This window comes from Orycteropus afer, unplaced genomic scaffold (genome assembly GCF_000298275.1).
Source record: "Orycteropus afer afer isolate SDZICR_OR568_19922 unplaced genomic scaffold, OryAfe1.0 scaffold00116, whole genome shotgun sequence".
Lineage (NCBI taxonomy): Eukaryota > Metazoa > Chordata > Mammalia > Tubulidentata > Orycteropodidae > Orycteropus > Orycteropus afer.
In genome coordinates, this window is record NW_006921703.1 from 2,556,404 (window position 1) to 2,569,868 (window position 13,465).

General features: G+C 46.0%; 1 protein-coding gene across 1 annotated transcript in view; it reads right to left on the reverse strand.

The window, feature by feature from the left end:
• DCHS2 (dachsous cadherin-related 2) overlaps positions 1-10,639 on the reverse strand; it is a 458,783-nt gene extending 448,144 nt beyond the window's left edge. The window contains exon 1 of the mRNA XM_042781410.1: positions 8,609-10,639. Coding sequence (XP_042637344.1) covers positions 8,609-10,639 — 2,031 coding nt within the window. The remainder of the gene's footprint in view (positions 1-8,608) is intronic.
• Between the last annotated feature and the right edge of the window lie 2,826 nt (positions 10,640-13,465).

Sequence of the window (13,465 nt, forward strand, 5' to 3'; positions counted from 1 at the left end):
TTGACTGCTAACCAGAAGGCTGGTGGTTCAAACCCACCAGCCACTCCTCGGAAGGAAGGTTGGGCAATCTACTTCTGTAGTGATACCACCTCAGAAACCTAAGGAGGGGTCTCTATGAGTTGGGTCCAACTCTACAGCAGTGTGTTTGGTTTGGTTTGAGAAAGAAAGTCAAGCAAATAGGGACAAATGTCCGCAGACTTAATTTGTAAATACTGCAAACATCAGAGAGGCATATTATATGCTAAAGAAAAAGAAGTACAGATGGGGAGGTAAAAGATACAAGCAATGGGGGATAACTGATAAACAATGTCAAAGAAGATAGGAAACATGAAATATGGGGGCACAGCCCATGTGGCAAAGGAATGACTTCCAAGTTTATATCTCAACGTTAGGCTTTCTCCTGAACTACAGGAGATGATCCTCTAAATAGCCTTCAAGGTATCTTTTCCTAAATTAAATAAACAAACAAACAAATACCAGTTGCTATCAACTCAATTCCTACTCATGGAGACCCCATGTGTTTCACAGTAGAAATGCACTCCATAGAGTTTTCGATGGCGGTGATCTTCCAGAAGTAGATTGCCAGGTTTTCCTTCTGAGGTTCTCCTGGGTGGATCTGAATAGCCAACTTTTCCGTTAGTAGCCAAGCGCTTAACGATTTGTGCCACTCAGGAAGCCTTTGCATTAATTCATACTCATTATATCAAAAACTCAACAAAGCAAGCATCTTTCCTCCAAAACTCTCATCTCCTCCAGTTTTTCCTGTTGCTCTCACTAACCCAGACTGAAAATACGGCATCATCTTTTACTTCTTCCACCACTTACCCCTCCCACTTTACTCAATTGGTACCAATTCTTCCTTTACAATGCCTTTCATAACCCTCTTTTCCATTACATACCATTCCCCTGTTGTTGTCATTGCTCTTGTGTGTCACTGAGGCTTCTTCAACTCATAACAGCCCTACAGGACAAAGTAGAACTGCACACATAGGGCTTTCTAGGCTGAAATCTTTATGGGAACAGATCACTAGCTCTTTTCTCCCAGGGAGCAGCTGGTGGGTTTGAACTGCTGACCTTTCACTGAGCAGTCAATCGCCTTACTGCTGCACAACCAGGGCTCCTTACCATTCCCCTCATAACTGAATATGTATTATTACAGAAGTCTCAGAACTCTACCTGATTTCCCTACTTTCCTATTTCTACTCTCTTTTTACTAATTCCAGACAAATATTCTTAAAGCCTTACTTTATACATGTCAATATCTACTCAAAAACCTCCCATAACTCCCACCTGTTTCCAGAATAAAGGCCAGACTCTTCAGGAAAACATTACTAGTTCTTCACAGGCCATTGCTTACTTATGTCTTCAAAACTATCTTCTAATAATTTACTACAGGAACCAGACACACCATAATTATTCCAATTAGTACCACCTCTACATAGATTAGTCTGTAATCCTAAACAGATTTTTTAATTAATTTGTATCTGTTATCATATTTACCTCTTCTTTCTACACTAAAACATTAAATGAATATTTTAATTCTGGAAAAGTTCAAGAAATAATCTAGTATTTATAAGAATGATCTAGCATAATTTCCCTAATGGGCTTTGAAAGTATAAATTACTTCAATAGTTCTTCACTTTTCATTTATAATTTAGGAGGTGAGGAGTCCATTAGTAGTGTCTGGTATTTAATTACTAATAAAATTAATTTACTGAGTTCAGACCTCAGGGAAAGAAAACGTACTGATCATAACTTTCATAAATCCATCCTAAATGATTGTCTTTTAGAGCTGATCACGTCTAGAAAGGCATTATACATTTTTATACCAAGAAAGAAAAAAAAGTGCAGCTACAGTGGAATGCATTCATGACGGGTTGTAAATCAAAACATGTACACCACTAGAGGACCGGGAGCTCTGGTAGCATAGTGGCTAAGACACTTGCCTGCTAACCAGACGGCTGGCAGTTCAAACCCACCAGCCACTCCTCGGAAGGAAGGTTGGGCAATCCTACTTCCGTAGTGATACTGCCTCGGAAACCCAAGGAGGGGTCGCTATGAGTCGGGTTTGACTCGACGGCACACAGCAACAACAACAACTACAGGACCACTCTGGAAGGGCCACATCCAGGGAAACCTAAGTCACTACATAAAAAATCCTTCCCACCTACAAGAATCTTAACTCTTACACACTTAACACTTTCAACTACATAGCAAAGTTTATCTCCAATCCTTACAACAATGTTGTGTTAAACTGAATTATTTCATTTTACGGATGAGGAATTTTGACCTAGAAAAGTTAGCATAGATAGCAAATGGTGGAGTCAGAATTGGAACCAATGCTTTCTAACTTTAACTCCAGTGTTCTCTTATTCCACACTACCTCAAAAAAGATTCCCAAGAGTGATAACTGTTAAAACAGAAGAAAAGACATTCTATTGAAAAGAATCATGCCTTGCATACCCAAGGGAATCAGGTGCAGGCACTGAGCCTAAGCTTGGTGGTCAGTTCCCTTGAGATGAACCCTTGAGGACACATTAACCTACCATGCTAAGGCCTTCCACCCCAACTTATATCACAAAACCCAATGCCTTTAAGGATTTTCAAGGTGCTATTATTTTTTCCTCATGGATTCACCTTGGAAGGTTGCCTGAATAGCCCTTGAGATGGGTGGAATTCTATAAGCTCTTAGGAGGAGATATTACAAGCTCCTAACATAAGGAGCTCTGGTAGCATAGTGGCTAAGACACTTGCCTGCTAACCAGACGGCTGGTGGTTCAAACCCACCAGCCACTCCTCGGAAGGAAGGTTGGGCAATCCTACTTCCGTAGTGATACTGCCTCGGAAACCCAAGGAGGGGTCACTATGAGTCGGGGCCGACTCGACGGCACATAACAACAACATAAGTAAAACATTTCAATTTTCATTATCAGAAAGATCTACATCTACCTAAAACCTTATACACAGTTTAAACATCTTTCAGAGTGGGAGAATCTTTATTTACAGTATCATTTTTAATTAGTTCTCAGTTTTCCTGTATCAGGTTAAATAGTCTCTTCATCATTTCCAGAACTCTTATTTACTAACATTTAATAATATATGACATGCATTAAGCACTTAGGATGAATCAAGCATTGTTCTAAATATATATGTACCAATTTATTATTCACACAACAACCTGTCGAGTTGACACTATGGTTATCTGTGTTTTACAAATGTGGAAACTGAGGGATGGTGCTCAAGGTCACACAACTCCTCAAAGTTGAGACAAAGAGAGCGAACACACAAGCAATCAAGTGCTCTCTCCCACAGTTGCAGTTGCAAAACTCACAACCTTCTTTTTAGCCAATTGATTGATATGGAACACAGTCTTGCCTTTTACACTTGTAATTCTCAGCTATGCAAACAGCAAATATGCATACAGAGACATACACCAAATGTACGAGTACATTTATAGAAAGGAGACATTAACAAACATAAGAAAATTATGGAAAGAAGCTAATGAATGAAGGTGTAAAAAGAAGAAAAAAATAGCAGAAAGGAAATTAATTCAGTTTGGGAAACATTAGATGTCAAGTGCCAAAAATATACCCAGATAGAAAAACACACCAGGGAGAAAAATGTTAACCTGCAGCTTGTAAGGGAGATTGACCCTAAAGATGTAGGGAGTGGGGAAGAAAGCTTAAGTCTGTCAAGTACAAAAACAAGAGAAATGAGGGGAAGACAAGTCCTCTGAAAATGCCTCTACCACACTGAGTGGGTGGCACAAAAGGAAAGGAGGAATTACTAAGAGACAGACAGGAAAAGAACACAGACACACAAAGGAAGTGAAGACGATAAATTCAAGAGAGAGGAAGTGGGAGACAAGCTGCTTCAGAGAAAATGAGGGAGACTAAGACTAAGAAAAGGAGCTCTAGTGGCATAATAAAGCATTCAGCTGCTAACCCAAGGGTCTACAGTTGGAATCCACCAGCTGCTCCACAGAAGAAAAATGAGACAATTTCCTTTCACAAAGATTTACAGCCTTGGAAACTCTATTGGGCATTCCACTCTATCCTAAAAGATCTCTATGAGTTACAGTCAACTTGATGGCAGTGGATTTTTTTTTTTTTTTTAAGACTAAGAAAACCCCATGGGATTTCACAATAAAAGGACATTGATAACTTTTGAGAGACAGAATTTTGTACCTTAATGGTGATTAGTCAGATTACAGGGGGGATAAGGAGTGGTCATCTGTAGAGGCAGGGGCATGACATTCAGAAGGGCTGACAGTGAAAGGAAACTAAACCAAAAACCAAAGCCACTGCCACCAAGTTGATTCCAACTCACGACAACCCTCTAGGACGGAGGAGAACTGCCCCGAAGGGTTTCCAAGGCTGAAAATCTTTACGGAAGGAGACATCTTTCTCCCATAGGGTGGGTGGGTTTGAACCACTGTCCTTTTTGTTAGCAATCAAATGCCTTAACCACTGCACCACCAGAGCTCCTTACAGTGAAAGAAAGGAGAAATCACCAGACTAAGCTGCTGGCTTGAAGACCTGGTCTGTCTTGCTCACTGCTGCATCCCCAGCACCTAGAACAGTTCCTGGCTCAAAAATATTTGTTCATTGAATGAATAAATGTTATTATTTGATTAAATAAATGAGTTAATCAGTGAATACAGTACTGGTATTTGGGGAATATGAAAGAGCAATCTTCTTGTTATGGCATTTATGTAATTTGGGTACGAAGGGTGGAGTTGTTTTAAGATCTGGTAATATGATAAAGCCTGCAAGTGCAGCTCACACATTGTGCATAGTGTGGGATGGACAGTAAAGGTCTTACATAGATGTTGAAGTGAGTCTTTTTGACAGGGATCTGAGGGCAAAGGGAATCATTCAGTCCAAACACCAGAACTGGAGAAAAAAACTTAGAGTGTGTGCAAGTGGAAATCTCTCCCGGACTTGTATATGAAATAGTCCAGAGATACTGAAAGGAGCTCCTGAGGGGTGGGTTGTTAAGATGGAGCTCTCTACATGGGTCAGGAGGAAGCAAGGAATTAAGAAATCCAGGCATGCAAAATTGTGGAATCCCATTGGAGCTAGAGGTTACCTATCTCAAGCTGCTAATGGTTCCTGTACCTGTGTTAAATACCTTTGTTATGCCTCACATTTAAAGTCTGGCAAGTTCCAGTCTGGGCAGAAGAGTATAAAAGAGTTAGCCTGAACCAGGGGTAGGGATGAGGGGTTGTTCTGGTTACCTGTTCTGGTATATTCTTGTCAGCTGTGTCAAGAATATGCCACAAATGGGAGTTTATTCTCTTACAGGTTGGAAGCATTAAGTCCAAGTTCAAAGTATCAGACTCTAGGGGCTGGGTGAAAGCCCCTTAACCTTGGCTTCAGCTCTGCCTCCTGCTCCCAGCCCACTGGAGCTAGAGGCTTTTCTTCACTCAGACAGCTACTGGCTGCTGAGACTGACAAGCTCAAGGTTGACAAGTAAAAAGACACAGTCCTGATGTTACCAAACCACACGACAGGCCATTAATTCAAGACCACTGAAAGTCCCAAGGTTGGCAGAGCACAGCAGGCTGCTGAACAATGACACAGCTACATGCAGGGTTCAAGCATACCATAAGCTAGAGATCATTCCCAAAGCTGCTGCTTATATACAGGAAGCAGACCACTTACCCAAAGCAGCTACTCAGCTGCTTGTGGTAGATCCCACCATAGAGCTGACTGCCAGTCTCATCATGGGGAAATAACTACCACCAGTTGCCCAGCCACTCAGTCAGGCCCAACCAAGTTGACACACAAACTTAACTACTACAGGAGTGAGGTGGCAGCAGGAGTGGCAATAACAGGACAAGAGCCCTAAGCATTAGTGAGGTGCAGTCTCCTTCCACCAAGACACCTTGTAAGTTCAGTGTTTTGTTTTCATTGTATATGGTATTCTATTATAGAGAATATAAGGGAATTTTTTTTTCCTATTGTTTCTCATTTTGTTTTTGACAAAGGAGACTTATGTAGATATGAAGTCTAAAGGAGAAAAACTGGAATAGAGCAAAAGAAATAAGGTCAGAAAGTATAATTATAAAGAACTGATGAAATGTACTTAAACAAACTCTAGAAAAATGACAAGGCCATGAAAGCCAAAGGCTAGAAGGGAGTGTTAGTTTTTACAAAGTTGTATAAAGAAAGACTGAGAGTACAGTGTTAAAAAGGAGACAGAAGCTTGTCTGGGAGTTAGGGGATGGACATCAGCTAGTGGGTTTACAGAACACAAAGCAAGTGCACATAGGTGCTGTAGAGTGGACACCGGAAACTCTGGCAGTAAGAGAGTTCCTGCAATCTTGAGGGGCCAGACAGCAGGAAGTGCCAGAGATTCTTATCAACATGAGTTAATACTGTTTACAGCAACACTTGCCAACCTAGAAAGATTTGTTGTGGTTATTAGAGGTGGAGTCATATACATGAGCCAAGCGCAGTTCAGCATAATGGGTCAACCACATACCCAGTCATAATAATGGGATACATTTCATACCTCATGGCAAAATCACCTCACAATTTCAGAATAGCTCTAAAAGATAGGTTCTAATCAAAAGTGTCACAATTAATTCTTTGCTTATTTTCCTTGTAGAGAGTCAAGCTGCATTATTTCATACCAAGATCCGTGGGGGCTTCCAGATAGATGGAAGAAATTTTGGAAATCATGTAGTCCAATCTTTCATCTATAATGACTTCATCTTTAGAACTCCATGAAAGAAACTACTACTATACAGTGGACACTCCTCTACATTTCCCAAGCTTTCTTGACAGTATGCCTGAGAACACATGGCTGAGTTCTGACCAATGAGATGTGGGTAGAAATGATGTAAGTTACTCCTAGGTCTGGATCCACCTTGGATGGACAAGGACCAGCCCCTCTGTATCACAATGGGCTTTGCTTCAGAGATAAACACACTTGTGTTAATCATTGATATTTGCAGAATTGTCTATTGTTGCAGCTAGCATTAATTAATTTCCAAGGTTCTTTGTTTAATAACCTAGCAACTCAAAGAGTTGCCAATCACACAAGAAAAAGGCATGGAGATTATTATCATTACTCACAGACCCAATGGATTGAAAAAAAAAGTAGTCATGAGACCTATTTTTACAACATTGTAGCACTTACTATCTAATTAAGTGCTTATCTAAGATTATCATTTTAGACATAACTTATAAGACTAAAGATTCACTGAGGGGGCAGGAATGCATAGAAGGAGGAACACAGGGAGGAAGTGGGAAGAGAGCTGTCACACTGGGGGGGATTGCAGTCAATGTCATGAAACAAAATGTGTGTGAACTGCTATATGGAAAATTAATTTGCTCTGTAAACTTTCATGCAAATCACAATTTAAAAATTAATTTGGCAAATTTTTTTGTGTAATTTTCACCACAATAAAACAAAATCAATTCATTAAAAAAAAAAAAAAGACTAAAGATTCAACCCCCTGAGAATCAGGAAGTAGGCAGGAAAGATTTTTAAACAACCCAGTCTACAACTCAATAAAGCTCTTGAGCACCACTCAACAGTTAGCCCCTCAGGTTTATTTATTTACTCCAGTCCTAACAAACTTGAAAAACTGGTTCATTATTTCACATCAGAAAAAAAAAGAGGCAATTGGAAGCAGTATAAGGAGTGGTGCTAGAAGGAGGTACTGAGAAGGAAGAGCAAAACACAATATTCTGATAGTGGAGATATCATAAGAACTCTAAAAGGCAACATATCCAAACCCAAAACAAAACACAGGGCCCCATTTTTCAAGGAACAACTCAGCCCCACTGTTCCCAAGTCCTGAAGGCATCATTGCCAGGGGCTCAGGCCACAATTGATGCCAATAATGACAAATGGATGCCCTCCTTTACAATTAACTTTTGTAAGTTGTTAAAGAAGATATTGAAAGGCTTGAGGAGTCTCTGTAAATGGTTACCCAAATAAGTTTCAGTGTTTTAAGGTATATATTTGGTCATTCTCCACGGCATATAACAACAAATTTGGTCATTTGAAAAACTCATTTATGAAGGCTATTTCCCTAGGATGCCACATAATGATTGTCAAAAATATGCCACTGCCATATGCACACTGTTTGACTTAGAATGGGTGGTTGTTGTTGTTATGTGCCATCAAGTCGGCCCGACTCATAGCAACCCCTCCTTGGGTTGCCAAGGCAGTATCACTACGGAAGTACATTGCCCCATCTTCCTTCCCAGGAGTGGCTGGTGGGTTTGAACCTCCAGTCTTCTGGTTAGCAGTCAAGTGCCTTAGCCACTATGCTACCAGAGCTCCTTGGGTGCACAGATCCAGCGGGAAAGAAGCAAAGTTTCCATAAAAGCAAGAGCAAAATCCAATTTCTCGTTCATATGAGGTGGAAAGGACCTTAGTGGTCACACAGTCCAACCAACTGGCAGTTCAACCACTTATTAGGTGATCAAGGCCATATATGCATTTCATTATACAGGAGGAACCAGACCATGTTTTGGGAGCCAGGGCATAAGCAAACACCTCACAATTCTACTTCTTTGGACATACTCACAACTTCTCCAACATCCCCTGTGGCTTCCCAGTTGATCCACAGGCCTGATGCGCTTACCTGCAGAAAGCAGTGTCCTACTGGGGTATGCTCCGCAAGAGTGGCATTGTACACCTGCCTCAAGAAGATGGGTTCGTTGTCATTAACATCATCCACGGTGATGCTCACCAGACAGGTGGCAGAGAGCGGAGGCTCTCCGAGGTCCTGAGCCACCACTTTCAGTTGCACTGTCTCCTGGACCTCTCGATCTAGAGTCCGCATGGTGCTGATCACACCGCTTTCAGGATCAATGGTGAAGTACGGTCCGCACTCCATTGAGGGCGACAGAACCTCTAGAATACAGCGACCCGGGGGTTGGGCCAAGGCATAGCGCAGCCGGGAGCGATCCGTGCCAGGCTCATCTGCATCGGAGGCGCTGACCAACACCACGGAAGTGCCAGGGACCGCGGCCTCTGAGACTGACGCCCAGTAGTGCTCCTGGCTGAACAGCGGCGGCTGGTCGTTGAGGTCGGCGACTCGGAGCAGCAGTATCTCTTCGGTGCTCAGAGGGGGGGACCCCGCGTCCGTGGCCACCAGTCGCAACTCATATAGGTCGCGATTCTCCCTATCCAGAGACCCCTGGACGCAAAGAAAAAATACCCTCGGGGCGCCGCCGGCTCTCAGTGCGAAAGCTCCCTCCCCGCCCTCCAAGGACAGAGAAATGCCTCCGCCTCCAAGGCTCACATCAAGCTCCCCAGCAGCCTCCTCTTCCTTCTCCGGGTCGCCGTCCGCGTCCGACACCGAGACACGAGCCACGTAGTCGCCGGGTCTGGCGCCTTCGGAGACGCGGGCTACGCCGCCCTCAGTGAGGAAGAGCAGGTGAATGACAGGTCGGTTGTCATTCACGTCCAGCACCGCGATGGACACGCGCACAGTGGCGACCTCAGGCTCTGTACCACCATCACGGGCCTCGACTACCAGCTGGTGCCAGGCGTGCGCCTCGCGGTCCAGCGGCCTCCGCACTCGCACCACGCCGCTCAGCTCCTCCACAGCGAAGTAGGCCGCGTCGCACATAGTCTCCCCGCCCACACCCTGCGCTTGGCGGGCGCGGAGGCGGTAGCGCACATGGCCGTTGGGCCCCAGGTCGCGGTCGGTGGCGCGCACGTGGCAGACCTCTGCGCCTAGTGGGGCGTCTTCACGCACAGAGGCACGGTACTCTTCCTGCTCGAAAACTGGCGGGTTGTCGTTCTCATCCAGTACGCGGAGCTCCACCCGCAGGCGGCCAGTACGCCGAGGATGGCCGCCGTCCCAAGCCTCAATCTGCAGCTCGTGCGCCGCCACCGCCTCTCTGTCCAGGCGTCGCAGCAGTACCAGGTCCAGGGGCTCCAGGGGGGACGAGGAGCCCAGCAGGGCAGGCAGCGGTGGCCCCGGGTTCCCATAGCGCAACTCGAAGAACGGTCCTGCGAGGTCCCCGGGAAGGTCGGACATTTGCACCAGGGTGTAGCCCTGTGTGCTGAACAGCCCGGCGTCGGGGTCATGGGCACCTGGCAGGCGGAAGGCGGTACCAGAAGGGCTGAGCTCAGAGACGTCGAGCTGCAGGAAGTCGCGGGGAAAACGGGGCGAGTGATCGTTCACGTCGTTTACGTGGATCTCCACCTGCACCACGGCACCCAGCAGGGTGGCGGCCACGAAGCTGTAGTGGTCCCGCTGCTCGCGGTCCAGGCACCGCGCGGTGCGGATCATGCCGGTGTCCGGGTGCACGTGGAAGTCCTCTAGCAGCGGGGAGTCGTCTGAGTCCTCTGACAGAAAGAAGCCGCCCCCCTCCTGCTGCTGCGCGATGGGCAGCCCCGCGCGGATGTCGCCGACCAAAGTGTCCGGGGGAAGCCCCTCGTCCACAGAAAGGCTGAGGTTGAACACCTGGGCGGATGAGCTCGAGGTCGTCCACAGCCACGCGTGCATGAAGAGCCCGAGCAGGGTGCGCTGCGCCCCGGCGCCGCTGCTACCCAGACGCCTGCCGGGTGACCCTCTTCTCCCAGGGAGCAGGAGGTGCTTGCCGGAGGCAGCCCCCCACTGCTGGCTCGCTTCGTCCATCCTCCGCCCAGAAGGGCTCATTTCTCCGCCAGTTCCCGGGTAACTGTCAGCTTGTGGCGGGGTGACAGAAAAATCCAGGAGCCTCTTCAGTGTCTGAGCCATAGAAGAAAAGACTTTGGCAAACAAACCCACAGACCCAGGAGTTCCGGAGGTTACATCTGCCAACTGGTGAAAACGTCCTTCGGCGGGAGCTCACGCAGAGAAGAGGGAAGCTTGAGCCGCTTCTGCCGATGCAGCCACCTTTTCAGCTCCTGGATTTCTTTTAACGAGTGTCATCTCTCTCTCTCTCCCTTTATTCCTTTTGCCTCTGTTCCTTGTTCTGCTCGGCTGGTTGCCTCCCCCTGGTAAAGTCAGGTGCATTATTATTATTAGCCAAAAAGGAGGAAATTATTAAAGAGCGCACACAGGGAGAGGTTGGGGGTCGGGTTGGGGAAGGGGGTGGAGTAAGGGCTGGAAGGCCGGGAGTGAGGGCGCAGGGCCGGAGGGGAGGAGACTAGGAGGGGCAACTCTGGCTGCAGCAGCTTGGCCTGCTCCGAAGGTGGCCGTTCCCCCGGGCGTTTCCAGGCGCCAGGACAGCGCGGCTCCCCTTGCCACCCAATCCCTCCGCCTCCCTTCCCCGCGTGTGACGCGGCGCACACAAGGGCGAACTCAAACCTGCGAGCAACGGCTATGCAGCAGGGCGCTTTAGCGGTCCGGCCAGGGACAGAGAAGCAAGGAGCCGCAAGAGAAAGGACCAGGAGATTTGGACCGGGGGACGCGCAGCCCGGGCTTCTGCCTAGGCTTTTCGTGCAAAGTGGTGATGGGTAAGGGGAGGAGAGGAGAGCAGTCTCTCCACGCCTCTCTCCTCTGTCCCCTCGATGGTCCCTCCAACAGGCCTGACACTTGGCTCTGGCTGAGCGGAGAGGGTGGAGGTTATAATCACTTTGGGGAGCCAAACTTGTGTTCTGCATTTGGCAAGAGAGACTCGTCCTCAGCGGAAGGACAGATGGAGTCAAAGGCCGACGCACAGCTGGGGCCAGGATGGCTGTAGAGAGGGGAAGGCGGAACTTGGAAAAACCTTTGAGAAACCCGAGAAATCTGTGACACACATGGTGCAAATCCCGCTTAATTATGCCGCGCTACTACTCTGAGACGTGTGAGCGTCTTGTCACACCTTTCTGCCACGAGGAATGACAATAGATTTCGGCTCACAAACCCTTTTTATGAATTCAGCGCCATCACAGCACTTCCAGGATGTTTTATGATGCTGATTTATGGGCAGAAAGACTGGGTGGGTGCGACCGACCACCTCCCAGAACTCCATCACAGCCTGTAAACAAGGAAGTTGGCAAACAGGGCTAGTACTGATACCACTTTCAAAACTAGCTTGTATCTCAGCCCAAGGAAAATGAGAGTAAACCACCAGAGACGCAGGGTTCCTTTCAACTATGCATGCCAATCTGTAGAAATTGATAAATGGCCTCTAATAAAGAATGCCTGAGGAAAGACTCTCTTCCCTCTTAAGAATGGCTGGACATTTAGTAAATGGTTTCTGCAATTTTTCATTTAGGCCGGAAGGAAGAATTAATTTCTAAATACCGTTTTTCTCCTCCAGGGAGGACCAAAAACCCTGCATAGTTCCTTGCAGCAAGGATGTGTTTTAATATACAGTGGAATTATGTCTAATTGCTAATCTACAGTCAGGCTTTCGCCTATACCTCTGACAAAAAAATAATAAAAACGTTTATTTTATAGCGGATAAGCTTAATGTAAATAAAGGCATTATTAAAATAAGTTCAGCTTACTTTCTCTAACGAAGTCTCCTAACCATTAAGGAGATTTGTTATGAGCCTTTAGAGTCTTCCTGCACCTCAGCTGCTCCAGCAACACCCTAACTAATCCCCCTACCCTTTTGTCCCTTTATAAGTGTCCAGATTGTTGTATTTAAATTAAAGCTAAATCAAATCATTCTACCCCCTATTTAAACCAAAAAACCAAACTCACTGCAGTCCAGTGGATTCCACTCATAATGACCCCTCCTTGGGTTGCCGAGGCAGTATCACTACAGAAGTAGATTGCCCTATCACCCTTCCTAGGAGTGGCTGGTGGGTTTGAACCACCAGCCTTCTGGTTAGCAGTCAAATGCCTTAGGCACTATGCTACCAGAGCTCCCATAATCCCATTATTCTTGGATTATTGGACTCTCATGGAGTCCAAGACTTTGCCTAACAGTGACCTACCTACTTTGCTGACCTCATCATATACCGTCACTCTATATGCAGCCACACTGCCTTCTTTCTGTTCTTGGTACTTTTGGATTGTTAGAACAATTCTGTGCCTGAGAGGTCTTTCTTCTGTTTTGCAAAGATCTGGCTGCCTCTTCCTCATTCACACCTCAACCAAAACACTAATTATATGTAAAGATCTTCCCTCATTCAGCTTTTGCACTACACATCCTATATCCCTATATTACATTGCATTCACGGCACCTATCAGTTCTGAAGTGATTTTGTTTTATTCGTTTATTAGATTATTGTGATCTCAATCCTCTTTATGCACTGTAAGCACTGCTGTATCCCATCCCACAGAAGAGTACCTAGCATATAATTCACTATGTGGGAGCCTTGGTGGCCCACTGGTTAAGGGGCTGTTATCCAAAAGGTCAGGAGTTCAAATCCACCAGCCACTTCATTGGAGAAAGATGTGGCAAACAGCTTCTGTAAAGATTGTTGTGTTTTCCCATCTAGTCGGATCCGACTCATAGTGACCCCTCCTTGGGTTTCCGAGGTGATGTTTCTATGGAAGTAGATTGCCCAACCTTCCTTCCGAGGAGTGGCTGGTGGGGTTGAACTGCCAGCCTTCTGGTTA